We start from the raw sequence: 14970 nt of genomic DNA on the forward strand, positions 1-14970 counted from the left end.
GTGGTGGGTGGTGCATGCATTTAATCTCAGCATTTGGGAGGCAGAGAGACAGGCAGACCTCTGTAAAATTGAGGCCAGCCTGGTCTACAGAGTGAGTTCCAGGACAGCCACGGCTATACAGAGAAAGCCTGTCTCAAAAAACGAGAGAGAGAGAGAGAGAGAGAGAGAGAGATATTAAATGCTTTCTAGGGTTGAATGAAAATGAACACTCAATATACCAACAGGTCACAACAAGGGCAGCTTTAAGAGGAAAGAGCTCAGTGCACATATATATGTGAAGAGATCGCGTACCAGTGACTTAACATCACAGATAGAGGAACTAGGACAAAAAGAAACCACATCCAAGAGGAGGAGACAATGAGAAATTATCAAACTCAGGACCTAAGTCAAAAAACTATAAACAAACAAACAAAAAACAATACAAAGAATCAATGAAACAAAAAAATTGGTTCTTTGAGAAAGTCACTATTATTAGCAAACCTGTATCCAAATTAATAAAAGGAGGATAGAGAATATCCAAATTAACAAAATTAGAAATGAAAAGGGAAGTATAACAACAGACACTGAGGAGATCCAGAAAATCATAAGAACACACATGCAATGTAAATCAAAACTACTTGGAGATTTCATTTTACACCAATCAGAATGGCTAAGGTCAATAAACAAGTGACAGGTCATGTTGGTGAGGATGTGGTCTAAGGAAAACACTCATCCATTACTGGTAAGAGTATAAACTTGTATAGCCACTATGGAAATCAGTGTGGCAGTTCCTCAGGCAAGTGATCTACCTCAAGATCCAGCTATACCAAGCTTGGGCATATAGCCAAAGGATACTACATCCTACCACAGAAACACTTGTTCAACCATGTTCACTGCTGCTCTATTGATAATAGCCAGAATCTGGAAACAAGCTAGATGTCCATCAGCAGATGAATGGATAAATAGAATGTGGTACCTTTACACAATGGAGTATTACTCAGTTGTGTGAAAAAGTAAAATTCACAGGGAAGTGGATGGAAATAGAGGAAAAAATATCCCAAGTAAGGTAACTCAAACCAATATGTTGTATGTATGAGCTTACAGGTGAATACTAGTTAAGTCAATGATAACTAAGTACAATCTACAGAACCACAGAGAGTAGTTATAAAGGGATTAGGAAAGGTACAGACAGGTCTCCTTAGGAAAGGGAAATAGACATTATGTATGGATGGGGCTGGAGCTGGAAAGGGAGGGTCAAATGGGAAAGGGGATGGGAGAGAGGGAAGAGGGAGCGAATATGAGAGTAACAGCTAAATTTAAGGGCTATGAGGGCTAGTATGGAAACTTAAAAGATAGGAGAAGCTTCCTAAAACATATATTAAGGTGGTCTAAATGGAATTGCCAAATAATGGGGGAAACAGAGCCCCAACTGGCCATCTCTTGTCACCAAATGAAGCTTCTAGTCCCAGGATTGGGTTACACATAATTGAGTTGTTGGCCAAAGAGATACCATGGGAATCCCCAAACAACACAAGCTATTTGCCATACTATAGGTTGCTCTCTACAAACTGACAACAAGGCCCCATTTCTGAAGACAACACCTATACAACCCATTGACCATGGAGAAGTTGGCCTGGTGCCTACATATAGCCTTCAAGTCTTTGGTACAGAAAGGTGTTCTGTACACTACCAAAGGAGAAATGTAAACACCAACCTAGCCATGAACTCTTTAATCTACAATGCTGTCCTGCCTGCAATATATACTAGCACAATAGTGGCACGAAGTTTGGTGGAATAACCAATATCTGATTGACTTATGTCCCACTCCATATGATGGAACTCAAACCTGATACTGCTCAGGTAATCAAGAACCTGAGCCCCTAGGGACCAAGGATAAACCCAAATACTACTATTCTCAAAACAAAAACATAGTAATAAGGTGCCTCCTAATGACATTCTGCTGTACTCATAGATCAGTGCTTTGCTCAGCCATCATCAGAGAAACTTCCTTCTGTAGCAGATGGGAACAAATCTAGAGAGCCACAGCCAGACAGTATGCAGAGACTAAGAGACTTATTAAACAGGATGTCTGCATCAAATCCCTCTCCTCAGGGCTCAAGGAACCCTGTGGAAGGAGAAAGGATAGAAAGAGGGTAAGAGTCAGAGAGTGTGAAGGACACCAAGATAACAAGGCCCTCTAAATCAACACGATCCATGCACATATGAATGCAGAGGCTGAGGCAGCATGGGCAGGGCCCGCATGGGTTTGCAACAGATGGGTCCTGGAGCTGAAAGAGGTGAACACATGCCCCCATTCTTAACCCACACGCAATTTCCAATAGCAAATGAAATTTTAGTTTTTTCCAAGGGAGTGTCACTGGGGAAACAAACTCCTCTTAAGGGTAGGCTGCTGCCCAGCAGTAGATGCCAACATGAAACAAACTCAATGGAATCTTTGGAGGTTCCTTGTCTCACAATGACATGTTAGTGCTTTTCTCTTCTTTTCTTTTTTTTTTTATATATATATATATATATATATATATATATATAAAATGTTCATCTCTCTTTTTACTCTATAGGTAAAAAGGCATATATCTTATGGTTTCCTGTTTAGCATTTTTATGGGATTCCTGAGTATGTGAACAAGTGAGTCTCTGTTTCTTGTGCCTTTTCTTGGGCTTGTATCCTTCTACTTGCTCTTTTTTCTCCCAATTCCAATGTGTTTAATTTTTGTTTTGATTTGTTATGTTTTATTATTATTCCTTAGAAGCCTACTTGTTTTCTAATGAAAGAGAGAAACAGGTGGATCTGGGTGGGACAGGAGGAGTAGAGGGAAGGGAAACCATAGTTAGGATATATTATGTAAGGAAAAAAATCCATTTTCAATAAAAGGCTATATCATAGAAAAAACACTCTAAAGTTTCTCCCTTACTCTTGAAGAAATACAAGATACACGAAGAAAGAGTTTAACACCCCCATATCTGTATTACTCATTGAAGAAAATACAAGATATAAGGCTTAAGGGTTTATCTGTATTACTCATTGAGAGTATTAGTTTATATATGGACCTTCATAGACCTCTGAATCTAGTTCTTTAGTTAATGTCTTTTTAAAAAAAGCTGTGACACATTAGTACTTGGTAAAACACAGAGTTAACTCTTGTTCCCTTGACACACTGAAATGAAGATCAGTGTTTCCTGGTCTTCTCATTTCTTCTCTCCCAGCATTACTTGTCCTCTTCCCACTGCAGCCCCCTCTTGCCTGACCTGTGAATATTGGTGTTTGTGAGATGTCCCATCTGCATGGGTTTTGCTTCCCTTGGCTAGCGTTCTTTTTGGGCCTTTTCTCACTGCCACTCATTAATTCCTTTAGACAGTTGGTTGAATATCTACAATGTTCTAACTCTATTCTTGGGACTAGGAAACAAAGTCTTGTTCCAACAAAGTTTGTCTGTTAAAAGGAAGATGAACAACTAAATAAACAATGTCAATGGAAAAAACTGAAATGTACTTAATATAACAAGGTATGCAGACACCAGGTAACAGCCATAATGTTGGTATGTTTAGAGAATGCAGCTAGTGAAGGGCCCACTGAAGAGCTATTTTGGTAGCTACCTGAATAATGATGGGAACTGAGCCATAAGGGTTTAAAGGCGGAAACAAACTTAGTAGATTCCAGGTAAAAGATTAAGATCAGAGTAGCTGGAACAGGGGAACATTAGACAGGCAGAGACTGAATCATTCTAGACTTTATAAGACATGGTAAGTACTTATGCCTGTATTGTTTGCTGGGGTACCATTTGCGGGTTATAGTTAGAGATATTTCATGATATAATTTATGTCCTTTTAAAAATGCTTTCAATTGAAACAGAATTATAACACCCCCTCCCTCCAGCACCTCCCATGTCCCCAACTTGGGAGCTGATAGCCTTCTTCTCTTTGAATTTCTTTATTTTTCTTCTTATTAGAAGAAATAAACTAAAAGAAAATAGAGGAGCAAATTCTTATGACCTTGGAGTATGCAAATTTTTCTTATATAAATAAAATAGTAACAAACTGGTGAGAGCAGAAGCTACACAAGTTGAACTATTAAAGTTTAAGATGTGCTTCAAAGGACACCATAAGGAAAGTGAGAAGACAAACCACAGGACAAAAACATTTGCAAACCACATATCCGATCTAGGATTTGTATCTGGAATATACACAAAATATTTAGAAGCAGGCTTTTAACTTCTGATTTCTAGCTGGGATCAGCCATCAGGAAGCCTTGGCAGAAAATCAAAGGTTCCAGAGGGACAGGTCTGACAATTACTCCTCCTGGGTCCGTCTCTGTTGGGTCAGTTTGGAAGTGATAATACACATCCACCAAAGGTGGTGTGTTTTATAGCTGGGGAGGTGACTTCCTGCTGATCCTAACACTATGACTATTTTGCTGTTGTCCTCTTAACTCACTAGTACAGCTATAATAAAAAGGACAGACAATAAAGTATTAGTAAGGATGCAGATAAACCATAAGCTTTAGGACACCTGTAGGAGTAAAAGCAGTACAGCTGATTGGATCATACTTGGCAGTTCCTCAAAGAGTTAAACATGAGTTACTGTATGACCCAGTAATTCCAATCCTAGGTAACGATTTATGCAAAAACCTGAATATGAATGTTAACAGCAGAATTATTCACAATTGCAAAAAGGAAAAACAACCTTAATGTCCGTCCTAATGAACAGGTAAGTAAAATGTGGTATATTCATATAGCAGACTATGATTTAGAATAAAAATAAATGAAATCTAGATATAATCCACACAAGTAAATGTGGTGGGGGTTTTGTCATTTATTTTCATAGCAGTTAAGAAATATTTAAAAGGGGATAGGAACTTCACAGGAAGACAAACAGAGTATATTAACCTGGACTCTTAGGGCTCTCAGAATCTGATCCATCAACCAAAGAACATACACAGGCTGGACCTAGGCCTCCCTGCTCATATGTAGCAGATATGCAGCTTGACCTTCATGTGGGTCCCAAACAATGGGGGTGGGGGGGGTATCCCAAAAGCTGTTGCCTTTACATAGGATAAATTCTTCTAGCTGGGCTGCCTTATCTGGCCTCAGTGGGAGAGGATGTGCCCAGCCTCACAGAGACTTAAAGTGCCAAGGTTGGGGTATAACCAGTGAGGCCCCCACCCACTCAGAGGAGAAGGAAAGGAGAGGATGGGGGAAGGATTCTGGGAGGGGGTGACTAGGAGGGGGCAGTGAGCAGGAAGTAAATGAATAAGTAAAAAATAAAATTAGGGCTGGTGAGATGGCTCAGTGGGTAAGAGCACCCGACTCTGCTCTTCCAAAGGTCCGGAGTTCAAATCCCAGCAACCACATGGTGGCTCATAACCATTTGTAACAAGATCCAACGCCCTCTTCTGGAGTGTCTGAAGACAGCTACAGTGTACTTACATATAACAAATAAATAAATCTTTAAAAAAATTAAAATTAAAAAGAAATATTTAAAATTATAAAGTTTGAAAATATGAATAATAACAAAACCCTCTCATGTGCCTGATGCACATTACGAGTGAAGTGAAGCAGTTAACTGGATCAATGCTGAGAAGTGCAGCTTCTGGACTCAGTGTGCAGGAGGACACGCATCTTCTTTTCTCACTTTCCATGCTCCTCCTCCTGCCAGTGTGCTTTGCTCAGTGACTGCGGTGCTTTGCTTTTAAGCTTTGCTTCTGGAATGCATAACTATACCTTCGCTTGCTTTCTAGCTTCTATACAAATATGAATATGCAAATATCTGAAGGGTGACCGAACTGATAATAAATTCTATTGATAGAATACATTGGAAAATGGTCTTAAGTCTGTAATTTTACTAAAGGAGGCTTTAATATTAATATATATTAATAAACTTTGTTCAGAAGATTGACATACGATACCACTGGTTAATTCTGAGTATCTTTGAGTAACATCAATGAAGAGAGTAATAATTAAACTGTGGTAAATAAGGGAAGGGTAAAAGATGCTATAAATAACTTCCAATTAGCCTCTTTGTGCTTGAAAGCAGAGCTTTCTTCAGACTAAAGAAGAAATGTGTGGGAAGCAAAGGGGTTTCCAGGTGTCTGGGGAGCTTACTGTTTGTCTTCTATAGAGAAAGCGAATTTGAGATTCAGGATACATACTTCTCTGGAACATCCTCCTCCACAGAGAATCTTGTTCTCCACTGCTCCAAGACTGAAATATCTGCTACTTCCTGAACTGGAATAGCTGAGGCCAAAAAGGAACAGTGAACATTAGCTTCTAAAAGATCCTTTTACACTTAACAGGAGAAAGCTAAAATCCATCATCTTTCTTATAGAGTGCTCTTTACTTATTCACAAATATAATTACTTTTTCAAAGTGCTATCTGATTCTGATCATTATAATCTGCTTGCCCTAAACTCACCGTCAGGAAAATATCATCTGAATGTACCAACAATTCCCTCCTTTTCACAGCTCCTCTTTGCTTAGACACAGCGTGGTCCCAGATAATCTTGTTCAATAGTTCATGCTCTACCTCACAAGGCCTTCATTAAGCCCCAGTTCATTCTGGTGTGCTCTCCTCAAAGGTCTCTAATATGACTACTAGTTCTACTAGAACTCTGGCACTAATTATATATAGCTTTATATTAAAATTTTATGCATCTATAGATTACTTTTCAAATTATATCCTTGATGCCTTAAGAAGAGAGACATTATATTCTTGTGTCATAATATGCAACTGCATAGTCTTCTATATGTAGTAGTAGTATCCTAGTCAGAATATCACTCAATGTTACTTCTGGCTAGGTTTGTTACTTTGATTATGTTACATCTTTATCCATGCCTCATGGAAAAAAATGGTAGTGGCAAAAATCACATCTGGGAATCACTCAGCCTAGATTGTAATCTTTATTAATTTCATGATTTTGAGTAAATCCTATAACCTTTATATATCTGTTTCTTTAAATATGAATTGGGCACAATAGCTATTTCATAATAGTGTTAAGATTTAACATGATGAAATACTGAAATTAATTAGAACAGTGACTGACATATTGCAAGTACTCAGTGAAGTTTGGAAGATGTTATTTAATTTTTTCTGATTTTGTTATTTTTTTTAAAGAGGAAGAAATGATTAACTCTTTACTTTCAGAGCAATAGCCTGATATAAGCTACTCTTTAGGGCTAGAGAGATGGCTCAGTGGTTAAGAGCACTGGCTGCTCCTCTAGAATACTCAGGTTCAATTCCCACTATTCAAGTGGTAGCTTAACTGTCTATAATTCCAGTTCCAGGGGATCCATTGCACCTGGTATGCATGTGGTGCACATATCTGTGCATGTTGCCAAAATACTCATATACATAAAATAAAATAAATAAATCTTTTTAAAAAAAGTTATTCTACACCTTCAATATGATTATCACCTACAATCCAATACTCCCTCCATTTGTATATTCATCGTGGTTTCTTGTTTCTTCCTCATTCAGCTTTCTCTGTCAGCCCTATAATCAATGCCTTAGAAAGGCTTGATTCCCTTGCCTCCCTTTCCCTAGTACTAACTTAGAAAAACCCTACTATCAACTTTCTATGTATATGGAGGAAATCAGCTAGCCCCGTTGAATTATTTCATTTCAGAGTACATCATATTTCAAATGGTCATCCAATGTTGACAAAGAATAGCACATTATCTACTACAGTTGTCTCACACATTCATCCCTCAAATATCCAATGTGTGCTCTCTAGTGCTCTGTCTACAATTTTGCCTTTACACGTGTAAATTTATCTTTTATTCACCAGATGTAATTGTCATCTCAGAAGGTCACTGCTGAATAAGATCACCCTTTCTAGTTCTTTCTGAACTCTGGCTAGTTCAACTCAGCTATTCTGGCTCAGAATCTTCTCTAAGATGACTGATCTAACCTGGTTTCTCACTGAATTGCTCTGCTTTGCCTTAAACTAACTCTGGCAATCTGTTCTAATCTTTTGGCTCCTTCTCATTCTCTGGTTTGTTCTATGTTCACCTGCAATCTGTCTTTGTAAAACTGTCCTAGTAAAACTGTCTCCTCTTCCTCCTCCTCCTCTTCCTCCCCCCCAAATCTCTCCCTCTTCTCCTCCTCTTACTCCCCCCCAAATCTCTCCCTCCCCTCCTCTATCTCTCCCTTTCTGCTGCTCTCTTAAGTCAATTCTCTTCCTGAGATGTTCTCTTAAGAGTTGGGCATATCCTATCTCTAACTCATTCTGTCAAATCTTTCTCTGATTCATTACTTGGTCTGCCCCTCAATTAGATGTCACTCTCAAGCATGGTTGCTTCCTTCTACAAACCAAAATGACCTTCATTGTTTAGGATTAAAGGTGTGTACTATATTCTAGCCAGAAGGACTAAAGGTGTGTAATCCAGCCAGATCACACAGACCTAGGTCTTTGGATGTGATCCCTTGCCAGAATGGGCATGTTGCTGGATTAAAATTCTATAAACATACAAAATTTATATAAAATAGAACTACTCATGTTCTAGCACCAATTCTACCAGCCTACTATTGTGAGTCTTCTGATCCCTATCTCCCTGTCGGCTCCTGTTGAATATCAATGGGAGCTCGTGGTGCTCTTGATTCTACTCCTCTTTACTCTTAAGTTATTTTTTTCCTTTCCTGCAAACAAACACTCCAAATTGTCTTTTTTTTCATATGCTGAAAAAAAATCACATTAGCAAAGTAACACTTAGCTACACGTGGCAACATACACCTTTAATCCAGTCACTCAGGGAGGAGAGGGAGGTGGATGTCTGAGGTCTGGGCCAACCTGGTCTACATAGAAGATCCAGGACAGCCCGAGCAACATAATACTTTTTACCCCATTTTCTTTGAGCTACTGCTTCATTTTACTTCAAACAGGCAGTACTTTTAGAACTGGAAATGCTAATAATCCTTGCAGGATACTAAATAAACTTTTCTCTAAAGAAAAAGAAAGTTTTGGGGGCTGGAGAGATGACTCAGAGGTTAAGAGCACTGGCTGCTCTTCCAGAGGTCCTGAGTTCAACTCCCAACAACCACATTGTGGCTCATAACCATATATAATGTAATCTGGTGCCCTCTTCTGGCCTACAAGCATTCATACAGGCAGAACACTATACACAATAAATAAATCTTTTTTTTTTAAAAGTTTTACATCATATGAACATTTCTTAAGTGCTGCCCAAACTCACTGTGTTCATTTCCCATTCTCTTCTCACTATACTCCAAGGCTACAATGTGTGTCTAGAGAGCAGAGTCAGTTCTCACCTCCAGTCCAATGGGTTCCAAGGTTCAAATTCATGCTGTCAGGTTTGGCAGCAAGTGCCTTACCCACCCAGCTGTCTTACTAGTCTCCATGTCTCTACTTTTGACTCCCAACCTCTACCCTTCCATTTTTTTAGACAACCAGATGGATTCTCTCATTCTTTTTCTTCAAACTGCCCAAAGGTTTCCCATATTTGCAACTTTATTAGCCAATTTGAGCTGCTATACCCCAGATACTACAGACTAGGTGACTCAACTAAGAACATTTCCTTTTCATGGTACTATAGATTAGAAAGTCCAGTGTCAAGACTCAGGCAGCTCTGGTATCTGGTGGAGATTCTCTTCTACTTCCTCCTGGAATGTCCGTCCTCAGTACAGAAAGGAAAAGGGGGTTCTTTGGGATCTCTTGTACAAGAGCGCTAATCTCCAGTCTCATGACCTCTCTTCTGAATACAATCACAATGGGGGTTAAATCTGAACATATGATTTCAAGGGCACATAAACATTATGGCTATTGTTTTTATAAAAACATATAGACAAAAAAAGTCCATGTTACATTTTACAAAGCCTTAGATGACACATCTCAGATCTCCTTTTCCTTACCAAGTCCTATGGCCTAAAGTTTCTTAATTTACCATACCAAACTCAGAAATAGCTTTCAAAAAATGAAAACAAACATACCTCTTGTCCATGGACTCCTATATTTATCATCAATAATGTTTTTATCTTGATTTAAACATGAAGGGATCTGAAGCAATAAAGCATCTCTGCAAAGCCTCTTTTTAATTATGTCCTGTATGAAAAGGTAAAATAATTTTAACTTATACTATTCACCAATATTCATAATATTATTGTCATAAGTTGATATAATTTTTAAAGTGATAGGTTTGTTATAAAAATGTCAAATTAAAGAACCACATAGGGGCTGGAGAAATGGTTCAGCTGTTAAGAGCACTGACTGCTCTTCCAAAGGTCCTGAGTTCAAATCTCAGCAACTACATGGTGGCTCACAACCATCAGTAATAAGATCTGCCACACTCTTCTGGTGTGTCTGAAGACAACTACAGTGTACTTACATATAATTATGACTATATCCTTAAAAAAAGAACCACATAATAGAGAATATCACCAAGTTGTCTTACAAACATTTTTTTCCTATGACAGGCTAAAATATACTCATGCTTAACTACAAAAAAAGGATTATATCACTTAGCAATGTGATTTTTCTTCCATTAGCAAGTATTATGCCACTATCATAACTTTTGTTTCCTATGCTAAAACCTGAAAATAAGCTTCTAATTTCAAAAGTAAATCTAAGGAATAAAACTCTTTCTTCAAATGGACATAAAGGTAGCCATGGTGGTGCTGCTTCTAATCTCAGTCCTTGAGAGGCTGAGAACGGAGGATTATTAGTTTGAAGCCAGTGTGGGCTACATAGTGAGGTATCAGGCCAGCCAGGATCACAAGGCAAGATCCTGTCTCAAACAAGATCCTTTCTCAAACACAGAAAGGATGCTATCAGTTGAATAATCCTGAAGATTAGCTCAAGTTCTACCCTGGCTCTGCCTTGACTTCCAACTTTACCTCCATTACTTTGTGGTAATGGACGAGTCCCTCCTCTAGCCGTGCCGCCTCCCACATTCACTCTGTGGCCACACTGTGGTCACACAGTACCACAGTCTACTCTGCAACAGAAGCGCTGCTGCTCTATAGCTGCCTCTGTCAGCTGAAGCATTATCTCCTCTAGTCAGTCTTCCCAGTGACTGTGACTTCCCATGGAATTTATTATTCCACATAAAGGCAAAAATGACTGTGTCTTTCTTTATGTTTTATATGTTGCCGAAGGTGTTGTGTTAAAGAAGACATGGTCATCATTCAAGAATAAGTGGTATAAAAGACCATTTAATCTAGTCTATATAAAATGAGGACCAAAGACACATGTAAACAGAAAAAAAGCTTGACCAGCACTTTATTTTATTTTGTTTATAGTTGCTTTTTGGAATAATTTTCTAATAAATTATATTTGATGACAACATTCATTTTCTTCTTTAATCATAAAAATATATCTTGTGGGAAAGTGTAAATTAGCAAGATATCTCTGAATCCTTGGATATTCAGGTCATTTTCTTTCTCTTATTTGTTAAGCATTCTTACTTTGCAAGATCTTTATAAAAGCCTTAGTTATTCTTTGTGTGTCTTTTACTACTCCTTCATTGAGTCTACAAAGCCCCACATCTTCTGCAAGATTTGACATTTCTCAGCATCACATCTGTATTACACCAAGGAGTGCAGTATGTCAGCAAGAAATTAAGGCACCATGAGTAAGGACAAATCTTTGAGGACTTTTGACTATCTGCATTTTTGTAAGTAATCAATACATTAATAAATGTTACATTGAGTTGTGATTCCCAACTAAGCATATAACTACATATCTGTGTCACTCAGTTATGAGAGAATAAACAGAACCTAAATACATACATACATACATACATATATACACACACATATATATGTTTTGTTTGTTTGTTTGTTTTTCAAGACAGGGTTTCTCTTCGTAGTCCTAGCTGTCCTGGAGCTCACTCAGTAGTCCAGGCTGGCCTAGAACTCAGATCAGAGATCTGCTTGCCTCTGCCTCCCAAGTACTGGGATTAAAGGTGTGTGCTACCACCACTCAGCTGACTAAATGCATTTCCTTTTTTTTTTTTTTTTTTTTTTTTTTGGTTTTTCGAGACAGGGTTTCTCTGTATAGCCCTGGCTGTCCTGGAGCTCACTCTGTAGACCAGGCTGGCCTCGAACTCAGAAATCCACCTGCCTCTGCTCCCAAGTGCTGGGATTAAAGGTGTGCGCCACCATGCCCGGCCTATATGCATTTCTTAATCCTATAAAGTGTAACAGAGTTTTAGTTTACTGGAACATTTTTGTGCTAGTAGATGGGGCAGGTTAATGTAATAGTAAAAATGGAATTATAACATGTCAATTAACATTATAAGAACAATGAGATATTACTGACTTCTACCACAACTAATTTATTAACGATATATCTGGATTTGAAATTCACATCTGGCATTTTTATAAACTACTTAGCTTCTCTGGACATTATTTTGCTAACTGTGAAGCTGTGAAGCCTGTAGAATAAGTTTCTGACACATGAGTACTTACAGTGATCAAATGATATAATCCACTACATGGACAAAGTACCTGGTTCATCGAGACATGTGTTATTGTCACAAGAACAATGAACCGGACTACTTTTGTGCCCCCTTCTTTCTTTCTTATGTATTTGTTTCTTTCCCCTTTCTGAGATGGGGTATCACTATACAGCCCTCGATGGCCTGTGTTAGCTTTCCAAGTACTGGGATTACAGCCATGTGCCATCATTCCATTTCCCAGGTCTCTTAAAAGAAGATCATTTTGTTTAATAACCCTCCTTCAAACTTGCCAAAAGTTTTTCTTCGGATAGCTTCGGACTTATTTTGCTATTTAACTATTTTAATTTAATTTAAAAGTCCCTTATGAAAGTGGCCTTTTAAAGAAATGTTGAACGTTGAAACTAGGGCTGGTGAGATGGCTTCAGAGGTTGAAGGCATCAAGGCTTCAAGGCACCAAGGCTGATGACCTGAGTTTGATCCCCAAGGACCCGCACAGCGAAAAGATGAAACCAATTCTTACAAGCTGTTGTCTTAACCTATACATGCACACCATGGCAAGAGTATGTACCACACACACATGTACAAACACAGACATGAATATACGCATGCACACATACGCATATACATACATGCTCGCACACATACACACATGCTCACACACACAAATGAATGTTTTAATTACAGTAAAAAATACTAAGGTAATTTTAATGACTCTGAAAACAACTAAAGATTAACCTATGGATTACTGACAACAATCATATACTGAATACACCTAACTTGTTTTCAAGAATAAGTCATGGGTTGGAGAGATAGCTCTGTGGTTAAGAGCACTGATTGCTCTTCCAGAGGTCTTGAGTTCAATTCCCAGCATCCACATGATGGCTCACAACTATCTGTAATGGGATCTGATGCCTTCTTCTGGTGTGTCTGAAGATAGCTATAATCTACTCATATACATAAAAAAATAAATAAATCTTTTAAAAAAATTATAATATTCACATCCTGCCTGGAAAACAGCACCATACAACAGGATACTCCTTTAAAAGAAAAAAAGAAAGAGAAAGAGAGAAAGAGAGAAAGAGAAAAAGAAAGAAAGAGAGAAAGAATAATTCATAGTAAATGGATAGCAAGCCAGTAATATCATACCTCTTGTAAATAGTCTATTGCATAATATTTGAAGGCTGAAAACACAGCTCTTCCGTTCAGTGCCATACAGTCCAATATCTGGAAACATAAAAGTTAAATGTTGGTAAAATAGCAAAGCCAAGAGAAGAAAAAAACTCTCTTAACCACAAACTTTTCATTCACTTCTTTTTCAAGGTGTCCTAAATGATAAAAGTATAAAGCAACATTTATTTTTGTGATAGAAAATCTAATATAGAAAATAATATACATTGTTATTAATTTGTATATTTTTATCTTGACTTTTAATCCATGTAAGTTGGTGACTTCAAATATGTTTAACATGACGATTTTGTTGAAAAGAGGCCGGAGTGGCAGAAACAGACACTATTTTATCCAGGGTAATTGTGTTTCTACAGTGATTTCAAAATTAAATAATCAAGGCCAAAACTCTATAATAAAGAAATTAAGGACTGGAGAGATAGCTCAGTGCTTAAGAACATTGGCTGCAGTTGTGAAGGACCCAGGTTCAAGTACCAGGACCCACATGTTACAATTGTCTGTATGTCCACTTCCAAGAGCTTTAAAGCCCTCTTTTAACCTCCAAGGGCACTGCACCATATGTGGCACACAGACAGGCATGCAGGCAAAACACCTATATGCATAAAATAAAAATAAATATTTTAAAAGTGATAATATAGTGTTTTGGTATTAAAACTTCTTAAACCCTATTTTTAAAAAGAAATAGTTGGATTTTGGAAATTATATCCATTCTCTTACTTAGAAAATCAAAGGCCTGGAGTTAGAGTTTTCTAATAGCTAACTCATTTGCAATAAAATGATTATGGTATGATACAGCAACCAGGTCAACAGACTACTGAAAAAAATCAACAGAGCTACTTAATAAAACAATAAGTAATTAGAACAATGAATTAGGCCAAGATGGTTCTCACACTGAAACCAGAGAACGATAGCTTAGAAGTTATTAAGTTTATCAAGTAGTTCTTAGTGTTTTTGCCATTTAAAATGTCTGGAGAGAGTGGGATGTCGTGATACATACTTTCAATCTAAGCACTAAGAATGAGGCAGGTAGATTTAGACTTCAAGGCCAGTTTAGGCTATGCCATCGTGTATTGAGGTACTCTCTAACTAAAGTCTGTGGGATGCTGAGAAGGCTCACTGGTAAAGGACTTGACCAGCATGCTCAAGGCTGTGGGCTCAATCCCTACTACTGCAAAAGCAACCAAAATGTCTCAAGGAATTCAGATGTCAGGTGTTTTTACGTAAAGTGTATTAATAATGTTTTATTAAATTAAATAAATATTTTAATAGAAATGGTCTTTGCCTAGTGCTATTATCACTTCATTTTTTTGTGGCTTACCTTTGTGTTTTATATAATGTGGTATACTGAAATCTGAAGACCTGAAAATATAGCCTGGGTC

The 14970-nt window shown here is 37.8% G+C and overlaps 1 protein-coding gene across 1 annotated transcript in view; it reads right to left on the reverse strand.

Moving 5' to 3' along the window:
- Shoc1 (shortage in chiasmata 1) overlaps window positions 1-13618 on the reverse strand; it is a 76056-nt gene extending 62438 nt beyond the window's left edge. Inside the window, exons 1-3 of the mRNA XM_029539820.1 lie at window positions 13553-13618; window positions 9939-10050; window positions 6145-6229 (exon numbers count right to left, since the gene is read on the reverse strand). Of these exons, the coding sequence (XP_029395680.1) occupies window positions 6145-6229; window positions 9939-10050; window positions 13553-13618 (263 nt within the window). The remainder of the gene's footprint in view (window positions 1-6144; window positions 6230-9938; window positions 10051-13552) is intronic.
- Window positions 13619-14970: the final 1352 nt, after the last annotated feature.

Source organism: Mus pahari, chromosome 6 (genome assembly GCF_900095145.1).
Source record: "Mus pahari chromosome 6, PAHARI_EIJ_v1.1, whole genome shotgun sequence".
Lineage (NCBI taxonomy): Eukaryota > Metazoa > Chordata > Mammalia > Rodentia > Muridae > Mus > Mus pahari.